Source organism: Hesperophylax consimilis, chromosome 16 (genome assembly GCF_061612785.1).
Source record: "Hesperophylax consimilis isolate HC1 chromosome 16, BYU_Hcon_1.0, whole genome shotgun sequence".
Lineage (NCBI taxonomy): Eukaryota > Metazoa > Arthropoda > Insecta > Trichoptera > Limnephilidae > Hesperophylax > Hesperophylax consimilis.
The window spans coordinates 23,778,814-23,793,829 of record NC_142851.1 but is presented as its reverse complement, the minus strand read 5'-3'; the positions used below and the strand labels follow the sequence as shown (position 1 = coordinate 23,793,829).

At 32.6% G+C, this 15,016-nt stretch overlaps 1 protein-coding gene across 1 annotated transcript in view; it reads left to right on the top strand.

Moving 5' to 3' along the window:
* The window catches only part of LOC149416907 (neurexin 1-like), a 460,023-nt gene that overhangs the window by 256,709 nt on the left and 188,298 nt on the right, over positions 1–15,016 (top strand). The window contains exon 3 of the mRNA XM_089641346.1: positions 8,298–8,431. Within this exon, the coding sequence (XP_089497472.1) occupies positions 8,298–8,431 (134 nt within the window). The remainder of the gene's footprint in view (positions 1–8,297; positions 8,432–15,016) is intronic.

The window sequence follows — 15,016 nt, the reverse complement described above, 5'->3', positions numbered from 1 at the left end:
AAAATAGTTACAAATATAACATGGCGTTTTTAGTTCGCTTGAGTGGTTTTAGTTGTACCGTAATCATTAATTTAGAAGACAAAGTAAATAATATAACAAAAATGATTATATTCCGACCTTTCTTGAACAAAATATTCATCCACCGAGAATAATTGTGTTCGGAAAATTTGAAGGATTCATTTATCAAATCAAATTAGCTGTGGTTTGAGAACAGAGTTATTTTGTTGTTTATATTAAATAGGTATCTTAGTTTGAACGTTTTCCTTTGTCAAATTTGCGAAATTTCCTCAAACGCTTCGCGAAACAATTTTATTTGTGATTAGATGAACACAATTTCAAATGCGATCCAATAATTTCAAAGTTCAAGAAATATAATTATTTAATCTACCTTAATTATTATTTTTAAATGTTATCTTGTTTTGTTGAGCTATAATAAAGCGTTCGTGATGTTAAAGAAACCTTGAAAGCTTTTTTCTACTTGTAAGTTAAGTATTTTTAAGTATAAACCTTTTTCTAAAATTTACAAAGTTAATTTCTTTCACATTCATAACGGTACTTGCGTGTTAAATTTATTGTCCTCAAATAAAAATAATTACTGTTGAAAAGATCGTTGCTGGATAATTGTAACGACCTTCACCCGAAAAACCGTCCATTCTTAAGATTGTTTAAAGTAGGGCAACCTTTTCAACTCAAATCAGTTCGCGATAAAATTGTTTAGAAAACAGGAACAGAAAAGTTCCCTGGGAGAAAAACGGCTGCAGAATATTCTTCAGAAAAATCGATGCGGCTTGCAGCTTCCTGTCAAACAGGATGTGGTTGTACCTCTCTTCTTCCTCACATCCTTTTCCCTGGGGTTCTTGCAATCCGGATATTTATTCAATAAAGTCTTCATGCAGCGAAAATATAAAGATTGATTGAAATCCTTTTGGAAGCCTTCAGAGGCGTTTTTCATACATTTCAAACCATGGAATAAATAAGAAAACTAGAAGTGCCCAAAATACAAATTTAAATAGAAACAAATGTTCCGTTTTACACACACTCTGTCTCACTTATAATCGCTTGATATCTTAGAACACAATCCCATTTGAATTTTGTAATCATGGTGAAAAACAGTTGCGTATTGAAAATATTTAGGCACGATCGGCCAAATATTTGGATCACGAAATAAGTCAGCAAGCATTTTTTGTGTTCTTCTTTATTCTATGTTTCAAACGTATTATTACAGCATACCTATCTGAATATAGTCTAGTAGAATACAGTCGTTATTTACCGGGTACTTTTTTTTGAGCAGCCCTAAAATAAAAACAATGATTGAATTTTCTGAAAATAAAAATGTTTAACTGTAGTCATTATTAATCATCTTTGCACTATGAATATAATTTAGCGACCAGTCTTAATAAATTAGAGTAAAAAATATGTAAAAGGATATATTTTTTCTTTGAAAAAAAGAGGCCCGTATATTGGGTGCCATGCCTGCCATTTATCGGGTACCCAGTGATAGAATGCCTACCCATATATCGAGTACCCGGTAATAGAATGCCGACCCATATATCGGGTACCCGGTGATAGAATGCTTACCCATATATCGAGTACCCGGTGATAGAATACCGACCCACATATCGGGTACCCGGTGATAGAATGCCTACCTATAAATCGGCTAGCCGGTGATAGAATGCCTAGCCATATATCGGGTACCCGGTAATAGAATGCCTACACATGTATCGGGTACCCGGTGATATAATGCCTGCCCATTTATCGGGAACCCGGTAACAGGTATCAAATTTTAAGTAGAGGTACTTAGAAAATTAAATAGATATTTTTCAAAATAAAACGCATTAAATTAAGTGTTAAAAATATTTTTTAATATATTTGTATTGAAATTACAACCCAAAATCTTAGAAATAGTAATGTATTACGATAGTAGTGCATTCAAATCTTCTTTACCGAAGCCAAAATCACAAAAAAGTTATCATTACCACAACATTCTACGTAAGCCCATTTTTTTGCATGTATTCCATTTCATTCATTGTTTTCCTCTGAAATTCGATGAATATGCATTTACGAATTTAAAAAAAAAACTGAATAACTGAAGCCTATTATCGGGTACTGTAAAGCGCTGTACCAAGTGTTAAGAATAACAAGAATCTTTAATGCAAGTCGCAACAGAAATGTAAAAAGCACGTTGTGTGAAATTAATCACACAAGTTATTATTCCTAAACACACTTGTTTAAAACGGTGTTAAGTATAACAATAATCTTTCATTCAAGTCACAACAGAAATGTAACAGAACTTCTGACATGTCTAAATAAAGAACGTTTTATGAAGTTAATCAGACAAGTAATTATTCCTAAAAACACTTGTCTTCAAAATATGTACTGTTAAAACTGCCCTGATAGGTATACAATTTATTAGTTTTCTACAAAAATCCTCCAACTTGATGGATGGCGTGACGGTTGTTAATCTTCATCTCGTAATGGCTGATGATAATAATAATCCATGTTTTACTGATCGATTTATGGGGGTACCTGGCATTGGGCAGTACTTGGCCCTTAGATCTTTAAAAGACAAATAAGCGTACATTTATTTACCTACATCACAATAAAACTGTGTTTCGCAAAAATAACCATTTGTGGTTGACGAAATAATTTATATATCATTTTTTTTCACTTGTAGCAAACACTCTGTGGGTATACATAATTATAATAATTAAAATAAAATAACTTTGTTTGAATACCACTTTATTGTATATATTTATAACCAACCGGTTTCAGTTCAACCCGAACCTTCATCAGGGTTAATAATAACATATTGATATGTTATATATCTACTATAAATTTATCCAGACGAAAAGAATTAAATGAAAATCATAGCGCCGTGAAATTCTTTGCTTATGCTTTTATAGCACTAATTTCTATTTACCATCGATTAACGAAATAATTTATTCATTCGGTAGGTGCCTACAAAAGGTATAAAAATTACACAAATCTTCAGCTCAATGATTATTCAAATTACAAGAAGAGGTTAATTTACTATTCAAAACTCTCTAGTTGCAAATCAACAATTCAGTGTATGAAATTCCTTATATAATAATAATAATTATATAAAATAATTCAATTTCTTCCCAATAAAATAATGTTATTATATTCTTTGGACCTATATTATTAATTAACACATTCCTTCTTGGAGCATTTTGACGTTCCGTTCGGAATAATTTGTAATAACAAGAAAGGTCATGTATTATTAACGTATGAAAGGGTTCGGTAGGTACTAGTGAATTGGATAAATTTAATGAAGAAGTTTGAAAATTGAACAACCTTTCCGAATTTGAAATTTCGAAAGGATTGTGTTCTATTATACACAGAATTCTCACGGTGAGTGGCTGTTTGATATGCAATAACATCAATCCATTTATGATACAAAAGCCTCTGGCAGTGCCTCAAACTTAATGCTTGGCATTTTATCTTTGAGAGTTATTCTATAGACGATATTCAATTTTAAATTCTTGGAATGTGACATCTCCAACCAATTTGGGGGTAGGGAGGTGGTTCTGCGTTGCCAGACCCCTATTTTATGACAATATAACAATAATCTTTCATTCAAGTCACAACAGAAATGTGACAGAACTTAAGACATGTCTAAATAAAGAACGTTTTATGAAGTTAATCAGACAAGTAATTATTCCTAAAAACACTTGTCTTCAAAATATGCACTGTTAAAACTGCCCTGATATACAATTTATTAGTTTTCTACAAAAATCCAACAGACCCCTATTTTATGACCTAACAAAAAAATTTAAACAATCTTCAACCACACCAAGCAACCAATATTTATTTTATTTATATTTTAATTTCTTTTTATTTAGGAAGCAAACAGTCGTACAGTAAAAAAATATAACAATAAACCTTCATATGTTCTAGACCAATTAAGTTCCATTGGGTTAAATGTTGATTTAGTATTTTTTTACCTACACAACATATTAAATGGCAAAAAAATTAACATAATAAAGAAATACATAGGATTAAAAACAAATAGAAAAAATACAACTTTTCGCATAGCTATACTATTCACTATGGGTGATAATAATGTAATTTTCACGATAATAATAATCATTTATGTGAATAATGTCAAACACAAGATCACCATATTGTTTTCTTACCATCAAAACATCGAATTATTTTTTATTTTTATTTATTTTTGAATTATTATTGCTATGTTTTAATTAGGCAAAGTTTGAATATTATGTAACTACAGAACATAATAAAAGTATTTTGTTTTAAATTATCACGGTCCTCTTCACTTGGTTTTCTTATTCTGAGGCGGCCTGTGGTTTTTTAAATATTTTTGTTTCTAGTTTCTAGTCAAGTCTAGTCGTTAGGTCTTCTTTATAATATTTGCAAGTTGATTATCACATTGTAATCTGAGCCAAGTTTTTAATTTTGTTTTAAGTTTATTGATCTTTTAAAATAATTTATGGTGGACATCTAAATTAAGCAAGGAAATGCATAGCGAGCGATATGATGAAGTACGCCAAGCTCACATAAAATATGAGAGTTTATCGTTCGTGTGGGATTAGCATTAGGATATTTAGATAATATTGGTTAGAAAATTGTTTGATATTTTTTATGTTCGGTTTGCAGAACTGCATTTAGATGATTTATAGCTTAAACCTTACATTGAATCGAAAAAATCGTTATTACCTATGAAAAAGTTAGGTCACCGACATCACAAATCGATGAGAAGCATCGTGTTCATAATCGAGGGTTTGAGATATTGTGTTTGGTGTTCTATTATTTCTTTCTACACTTAGTGATGAATCGCTAGCAATGTTATTATGGTCATTTGGCTAGCCCCTGCAGCTGCAAGCTAATGGTGAATAATTAATTAATATTCAATCTGTTGTATCCATCTTGTACCTAATATATTATTTACATTTAATACATCAGCCACGTTTCACACATCAAACTAATACCGCAGAAATATTATAATTCCTTTATTCCTACTATTCCTCCGCCTTACGATACTTTCAAATGAGTCATATTGACCAATATTAAATAGTTACCAAGTCTTATTTTTTTTCTTTAATGCCGGCTAGTTCAGTTGTACAAAAGTGTGTAGCCATTTTAATGGCATATTCAAACTAATGGTATGATTTTATTACTGCGATGATCCTGTGAACCACTTTTATTTTTATTTAATGTTCTTTTTAATGTCATGAAAACATTCTTATTTCCTTATTCAATCATATTATTTTATGTAATAAACAGCTGATATAACTTACATTACTAATCAAACGACGATATTAAAACTATTTTTGGAAAAGCATGGTTCGCGGAGAGTGAAATTTATTGCCACTTATAGTATCTGTAATAAGGTTATTTACCTTTGAAGGGTCAACAATGAGACGAAAAATTAACTTTAAATTATTTATGCGTAGGCACCTAAAAATATATATAAAATATTTCATACAATGTTTAAAATCTATATCACAAAAGTCGATTGATCGCAATGAAATTGAAATGAAAGTAACATAAATCGGTCTCACATTAAAAATCTGGCGAAACGATCTTTAAAAGGGATCTCATTTACGTATATTAATTTTTGTTCAATATTTCAAAAAGAAATACGCACAAAATTCTTTGATCGGAAGTATCTCCAAATCTTTTAAGGATCCTTGCGACAAACGCTTGCGTTGCTTTCACACGTTCATTAGTAGAACTTCCAAACTGGCGACGTATGGACGCCGTTATTGCTCCTTGCCGTTTGACGTCAATTGTATTGAAACAAAATAAAAAATATAATATTGTTATTATTATGTAACATAATTTGAATGCGGTAAAACTTCCAATAAAAAAAAAAATAAAAAAATTATGACTAGAGCTGCAAAAATACTTTGTTGCGTCATTTTAACAATATGAAAATGAAATACTGATTTTAATTTTAATTATCCTGACGAATAAACCATTGGATTTAAAACATTTAGATTATTATTTATTTAAAGTGACGTATACAAAGTATTTAATTTTCATATAATGTTGTCTTTCTTGAAATGAGTTAATTTAAACTCTCTGTGAATAATGTATTATAAATAAAAAAACATATTGTATTCCTTTCACTCTACAAGAAGATGTGCCAAATAACCTAATTAACATAACAATTCATTCTAAAAACTGTGTAAATGACGGTACATGTAATACGGACTGCGCGAAACTAAATCATAAATCCAATATAAAATATCTTGGTATCTTAATAGATAAAAATGTTAAATGGAAAGACCATATTAATCTCACTGTTGAAAGAATAAGAAAACTTATCTATATTTTCTATAATATACGAAATATTTTAAATAAGAAAACTATCAAAATTGTCTATTATGCATTAATTCAGTCCTTATTGCAGTACGGGATTATTGGGTGGGGAGGGGCTTTTAAGGCTTCTTTACAGCCCATAATTACAATTCAAAGAATAATTATAAAAATCATCCTTAGAAAACCATATGACTCCCCTACTTTAGAGATATTTCAGGAATTTAATGTACCATCTATAACAGAATTGTATAAGAGAATCGCCTTATATCAAATTTATAAAGAATATTTTATTTATAAAATTCACCCCTCAGATAGCATAAGCAATAGATTCAAAACAAATGGCTTAATAGCCATTCCTATGCTTAGAACGACCACGGCTCAGCACCACTATTCGTATTTAGGTGTGAGATGGTACAATATATTATTGTCCAAAAATAAAATTAGTGTAACCGAAACTGTGAATTATGAACAATTCAAAAAGTTAATTAAGTCCCTAAAATTGGATAATGATATATTGTACCCCTAATTTTCTTACACTTACTCAATCTGTAAAAAATATATATTAATTTGATTGTCTTTAAAAAAAACTACTTTTCTAAATTTTTCTTGATATATTGTACCCTTAATTTCCTCACGCTTACTTAATCTGTAAAAAGATGAATTATTTTAATTATCTTTAAAAAAACAATTTTCTAATTTGTGTACCTATGTTAATATTATGTTTGTATTTATTTCAAAAGTTTTTGATTATTGTTAAATCATTAGAACTAAATGTAAAGACTCCTCCCATAAACACGAGCTCCTGGAGCTCAACTTATGGAGAAATAGAATAATAATGAACAAATTATTTATAAGTCTGCATATTGTTATCATTTATAATGTTAAATAATAAAAAAATAAAAAAAAAAAAAAAAAAAATACTATTGTTCACATTTTGTAATGTATTTTTACTTAACTGAAAAAAAAATGTAATTTACATTCTATTTTTAAAATTCACCATCTCTTTTTTTGTTTCGCGTTAAAATAAAATTAGGTTAAGGTAAACATCATAGCCTAAGTAGTTACTCCGACGTCCGCCACGCTTGGACGCTCCGATAATACTGGCGTGAGTGGTTCATTTATGATACTGGCCATAAATAAACCTGATACTGGCCATATGCTGGCTGATAATGGCGCACTCACAAGCATCTAGGTGTCGAAGTTAGACTTGCCTTTACTTTTGCAAGCATTTGCAAAAGCGATTTGTGACAAGCGTTTAGACCTAGCATTACAATACCCTAAGAGATAAAACTTTATTTATTTATTGTTTTCGTTAATTTTTACTATGTAATATTATAATTTTTAATATCTATTTATTTCCTAATCTGTATAACAATAATTATTGTTAATGGATCTTAATTGGTTTAGTTTATAATCACCACTAAATATAAAATTAATTTATTCATACAGGGTGTACGGGGGTAAAGTACAAAAACTTCGGGAGGTGATTCTATATGACAGTATAAGTAAAAAAAGAATAATGATTTCTTGATATTTTAAAGTTTTATGCCAATTTTCAGGTAAAAAAGTTGAATTGTTTGTATGAAAAATATAATTTGATACTAAAAATTTTGTATGGGAAAAAATTCGAAAAATATCATGATCATTTAGAATCATCTCCCGTAGTTTATGGACTTTACCCCCGTATAACATTTGCAACTTTATGTTAATAAGGATCTCCAGTGAATGTTATTAAGATATTGAATGAACCCCCCAATAATTAGGAAGATATTTTTTTTTACTTTTAACTCCCTCCACAAAAATAGTATACATTATTCTCCTTTTCTTCTTTTTATACATAACTGAATTATCGTGAATTAAAATCGCATACATTTACATTTCAAACTGGTCTCGTTTTCACAATGCCATGATTAACCTCTCATTTTTAGTTTTACAGGATACCGCGCAGTTGTCGATAGTAATATTAATTAAAACTCATTTTTTGTTTTCAGGTATCACGGAGAGATGAGCACACTTCTCTGGGAGTCGATGGAATAACACAAACCAAGACGTCAAGGGGAAAGGAGTTTGATTTTGGAAAATTCCCTTCTAATTCCGACGTATTCATTGGTGGAATGCCTCCATGGTAAGCATCTTTTTAACATTAATTGAAAAACTACCTAACTTATAGAAAATAAGTTTGGTCGAAATGTTGGAATAAAAATTAACATGAATTCAGCCAAGAATTTTCAAAAATGTCTTCAAGCGTACCATATCATAAAATCATATTTGTACCTTGCGTACAAAACGGAAATGACGATAACAAATATTCACATAAACCCCCGTAAAGAATGGTATCTAATACATACAATAAAACATATTCAATTTGTAACATTAAATCTTACCTGTATTGGATACTTATCAAAAGGAACTCAAGATATATGTGGGTAGATTAATGCTTGCACCAGTAATAAAACTCTTATAACAAATATAAGATTTATTTTATGAAATGCAGTTTCTGAACACATAGCTCTAGGAAATAACAAAAGAAACAAGAGACTCAATATAAAGGTTATATCTCAAAGCGTGTCGAGACGATTGCTCGATAGTTAAAAGTGCAAGTCATGTCAGTTGAAGATTTTACAAAGAATGAATGATGCTATCAGAAATAAATGGGCGCCAGTTCCGAATTAGATAATTCTGAACAAATTTATAAATTATCAGTGTAATCCCTAATAAACTAAAAATATGTCAATCTCAAATAAAAGGGCCTCTTACGTAAATTCAGGGTCCGCCAAGGTCGGTAAGCCTTTCACCGTTCCTTGTCACACGAGTTTCGAACCACAACTGACAGAACCAACAATTCAATGCAGCGCAGCGCCTTTCAGAGTAGTTCGCAAAACAAGACGACAACTTGAGAATGCTGACTGTCGGTAAGGTAGGTACTTAAACGGGCGAGACTGCTACAAATTAACCCCAGCTTAAATTGACGTATTTGATAAATACTTTTTGTCATAATTCTTGCCATACGTATAAAATCGTATATGCATTATCACAAAAACCGTTATCATGAAAATATTAATAGATAATAAAATAATATACACAGTGAAAATATTTGCGAAAGATTTGATTTTAATCGGTTAATATTTTGTAGCGATAAAAATAAATTTTAAACTGCTGTCCTCAACAATCCGGATTTTGGAGATACAATAGTTTACGTAGAAGGGGTCGAGTAGGCAAAACTAGTTAAAAGTTAAGCTGTTTGGTTTGACGGCTGACAATGTTTGAAAGGAAGCTGGATATGGCCGATCTGTGTTTAACTATTTAGCAATGAAACATTTATTAACTTTCAAATTTCAAATGGTAAAAATGGCAATGATTAACTTTAACGTCAATCACATAGGTTGGAATTTGAAGAACTCTAACCCAAAAAGTCGTTTAAATTACTATCGTAATATTTGGTGTCTTTATCGAATCGGCAAATAGCAAATTTTTGCAACTTTCACCTTGTCGGTCCGCCAGTGTTTCGTTTAACACTGAACAGCGTTATATTTGACGGCTGGATCAACAGCAAGAATCGGCGGTTTACGTGGGCCGTTAAAATATATCAAATCAAAACTGAACTGCATGACCCAACACATTAATAACACTTAAAGGCTGCGTTATGTAATACCTAAAAATTAAGTTTTTAAGGAATTTTTACATCACATGGTGAACTTAATACACGTATCATACCAAGAGCTGTTGATGACGAAGTTACTCCAGGTTAAAGGTCACATCTGGGGTAATACATCATGTTGTGGGATGAAATGCGTCATCACAGCGGTTCGCAGAAAGTAGTCCGCTGATTCTACATACAACCGGGTCTTTCTTAAATCTTTTAATTTTATTAAGTGCTTTGCGACCTTTTGGTTTTGATGACATCTTGGGATGGTATTTTTTCCAATATTTTTTTACACATAAGTTATATACACCTTAATATTTCGTATTTCTGAATAAAAATTTACATAGGTACCTAAGTATTAATTTTTAAAAGAGTACGTTATGGGAACCCACAAAGGCACCGCCTGTGTGTAGCTAATATAAAAAAATAATAAAAAATAAACTACTTTCACAAAATAAAATACTAAAAACGTAAAATAATACAAAACATTAAATACCTTAGGCATCTTCACTATCGCACCTGTAATTGAAAATATATTGTCTTATTATGTTCTTGTAATGAAACTAGCTGAAGTCACCGGGTTTATGAAGAGTTTTTCGAAAACAGATATGGTCAGTCATTTTACTCTTATTTTCAAAGTCAAGTGTGCAAAATTTCATCAAGAAGTTTCAAAATTCTGCTTTAACCTTTCCCTTACTGAGCTAAAAAAATCCACGCATTCCGGTGCTGTGTAGTCAATACACATCTCAAAATAAGCGATTTAATATCGGAAAAATATGAATATTCGCTTATGTTTATTATATTTTATATCAAAAGTGATAATAATTGTAATTTAATTACTGAAAACATGAAAAAACCATCGGCAGATGCTAAAAAAACGTGCGAGGGGTCCAGATCTAACGACGGTCCGCGTCCGATTGGCTGGGCTGGCGGCTGGCACGCTGCTGTGCGGTCACAGGTATCGATGGTCTAAATCAAAATACAACTGCGGACGTGTGGATTTTCCATGTTCCCGCGTAGCGAACTAAAGCGGGACATCAATAGCGTGTCATTTCCTCGCACACTTTGGTGTATTTGTTTTCGATTTTTAATAAAAATCTCTGATTTGTAATTGAATTTGAAAACCATGTAAAATATTATTTTTTAATTCAGTGCATAAATGTATAGCGGAGGAAAACCTAAAATCTTAACCTAAAATTTATTATATTTATAGAGTTATCATAGTTATTAGAAGCAATGTGTAGTAAATACACACCACAGATAAGGAAAGGTTAAGGATTGGAAAAAGGAAATGGAGAGGGTTTTCGAAATAGACCTTTCTCTTCTTTTGAAGGTTATGTTTGCAAAATTTCACAAATATCGGAATAAAATTGTAGATTTGTATTTAATTCAAATCTACACTGCCACAGACATTCTTCTAGTACTAAAGAATACGGTATACTTTTTATTAATATTATAAATTATACCTCTCATCGTCTGCTTGCTTTTTTTTACCTAGTCTATAATTCTTTATGTTAGGTCAGTGATAATAGTAAAATAAGGGCGCACCCACCGCGATGGAATGCAGTGGTTTTGGAATAGCTGAAAACGCTTATTCGTTTACAAACACTGAAACCTGCGTTTTGTTATGTATATAAGGGTTAACACGAAAAAAAATTATTAATCGGAAATTCATCTGTGGTATCACCATAATTTAATGAGAATAAAACACTTCTGTGTAAAATAGTTTTTTAAATTTATATTCACATTCCATAAAAGATTTATTGTACATTTTACGTGTATAAATCACATTCATATTGATTTACCATGATTTATTGGAAACTACACGGGAAAAGAATGAGTATTGCTATTGTTAAGTTCCGACATCGTAATAATATATTCAAAATTCACTAGAAGTTTATCAGGAAACCTGTTAATGAAATCGTTAAAAGCTTGAAATCTCGCTTTTAACCGGATTACCGATAACTTAAAGAGATTTGTAAGATATACCGAATACCCAATTTCTTCCGATTAATAAAAAGTTTCTTACAAACTTTTTAAGTTTTAAGTTCCAAAAAAAAAAATATTTTTGAAGAATAATATCCATTAATTTGCTAAGCCGAAACGTTATTTATATGAAATTCCTTACAAAACAAAAAAATGGCAAATTAAGCTCGGAAAATTATTAAAAACACGTTTTGTTCTATTATCTAATACGTTTTAGGCATGATTAAATTCACAGTGTATCTTTAAATGCAACTATGGCACTTGTCGAGAGATTTTTGCTCTATTTAAAACGAGTTGTGATTTATTAATTATTTTTACCATTTTCGCTTAATTATTATAGTTTTTTTTTAATATTAGCGCGCTCCCTCTAACATTCGTATTTAAATATCTCCCTTTCAAATCATCTTTAAACGCTTATTACGGGGCCTTGAAATATTTGCAATACATATTTCTCTAAGTGTACAAAATTGAAAAATAAGAATCCATCACCTAATTAAAAGCAATGCGGTAAGTACACCCCTCCACATAAATATTTTAGTAAGCAAAACAAACCACTCATTTATTTCCTACAGCCTCACGAGATTGGTCCAATTAAACAAAAGATCGCATTGTTACGTGGCAAAGCGGGGGAAAGAGAATTGTTGGATGGGGAGGAATAGAGGGTTTCTCGAGGGGTGGGAAATACTTCCCCCATTTTAAACCTTTTCTGTTGCCAAAATTCAGATAGGCAGATGATTATGGCGGCGTAACAAACGATGTGTATGTAAAGCCATATTTACATAGATTTTGCTGCGAGGATTATTTTGTTGGCAAGTTTTGTTTATTCGTGGAGATCTGTTTTTATTCAGCAAGAACTTGGCTTGTGTATTTTTTGGATTAAAGGCTTTGTTAGTAACGTTTTAGGTGGACTGACAAAATTGACCTACAATCAGCACATTGTTTAAAGGGTGATTAAAAGAAAAAGTTCTATTGTAAAAGAGGTTTCCTTTATTTAAGAATACTATGTACGTAAGGTATAAACTAGGTAGCATATAAATATAACGATCTTTGAGGCGATGCCATACGTAGTAATTCAAAATCATGTGTTTTTGGTTTGAAAATTTGGTAACCTGGAAATGTTTCAGATGCTTAAATTAAATACTGCAACTAGAATACATCTTGGCCTTTGAAATAATCGAGTGTTTTTTGTTAAGTCTTTTTATAAGCCCAGAAAAAATTATGTAAGGGTCAATGAAAACTGCTTTAAAGTTCAAAATCTCATACTTACGAACCCATTTTCGGTTATGATTTTATTGTATAATGTGGCAAATTATGTTATTTATAAAATGATCGAAAAATAATTAAATATTTATGCCTGAACATCCACAAAATAAAATAAAAGGCACTTTTTGGCCATGTTTTTTTCTTGCATAAATCAAAATAGGCGACGGTTTTTTTTTTTATATATTTACTCCACACAGGAGGCCTTGAAGAAAATAATTTCCCTCAGGGCCTATGTCATTTTTGGGGATGCTGTGTGGAGGGTCTTTTTGTGGAGAGGAAGGAGTGAACATGGGTCTTCAAGAGTCCCATGTTGTAGGAGGGAGGAAACACAGAGGCCGGCAGTTCGTTCCACAGCCGAGCTGTTGAACTTAAGAACGAGTCGTAGAAGCGACCCATTCTCATGTGACAAATGTCAACCGTGTAAAAATGTTGGGCGCGCGTTTGGCGTGTATTCCGACTACGCACCGGTGCCGAAGGGATCAATGACGCTAGTTCCTCAGAGCATCTTCCATTGTAATACCGATAGAACAAGAACAGCATACCTACCTGACGCCTGTGCTCTAAAGATTGCAGTCCGTTTGTTAAGATTGGGGAATCTATCAAACGGACCGCCCGTTTTTGCACAGAGTCAAGGGTTTTTTTCCAGTATTTAGGGGCTCCGGACCAGAGATGGCTGCCAAATTCGACAGTAGGGCGCACTTGCGATTTGTACAGGGTCAGCAGTTGTGTACTATTAAAGTATCTGCGGGCCCTGTACAGTACGCCCAGCTTCTGAGAGGCCAGCTTTACTCTGGCTTTGATGGAGCTCCCGTACATGAGCTGGTCACTCATGGTTACACCAAGCATATCAATAGAAGGCCTGTTCGGAAGATTGCTTCCGTTGAAGGAGACTAGATAATCATTTAGATCCCTTTTAGACGCAATCAGACAGGATTGGGTCTTTGAAACATTAAATTTGACGAGATTATTTTTACCCCAGGAGGAAATACTCTCAAGATAACCGTCCATTCTCTGCTTCAAAGCCCTCCGAGCCATTGGAGTTTGTGTGTCCTTTGGGGGCTTGTACCCGCTTAACAATGAATTGGTGCACATGTCAAAAGGTCATTGATGTGCAACAAAAACAAAGTCGGAGACAGAACCGATCCCTGTGGGACGCCAACATTTATGGAGTGCGAGGAAGAGGTAAAACTGTCAGTAACTGCCTGAATCAACCTATCGATTAAAAAGTCAGCAATCCACGTACACAGGGATTCGGGAAGTCCGTGAGAATTTGTTGACAAGTCCTCGGTGCCAGACCCGGTCAAAGGCCTTGGATATGCCTAGTTAAGTGCGACCGTTTGGGTCTCACCGTGACGTTCCAAGCACCTCCCCCAAACATGCCTCACATACGCGAGAAGATCACCGCACAAGCGGTTCCGCCGAAATCCATATTGACGGTCGTTGATAATTTTGTTTTTCTCGAGGTATGTGAGCAGTTCGTCGTTGATCACACGTTCCATCACTTTGGAAAGAACTTATGTGATCGCTATGGGGCGGTAGTTGGCCGGTTTGGAGCGGTCACCTTTCTTGGGAATAGGGTGAATGACCGCTTTTTTCCAACCAGAGGGCACAGTGCCATACTTCAGGGACATTTTGAAGAGCTTTGTCAAAACTGGAACTATTTCCGCAGCACACCTCTGCAATACCAGGGCAGGTATTCCATCAGGTCCACTAGCTTTGTTAACATCGAGCCCCCGTATAACGTGGAGTACATCCCGATGCCGGATCCTCAGCTTTTTCATATAGAAGCCGCAGTGAGGAACCGACGGCGGGACAGCA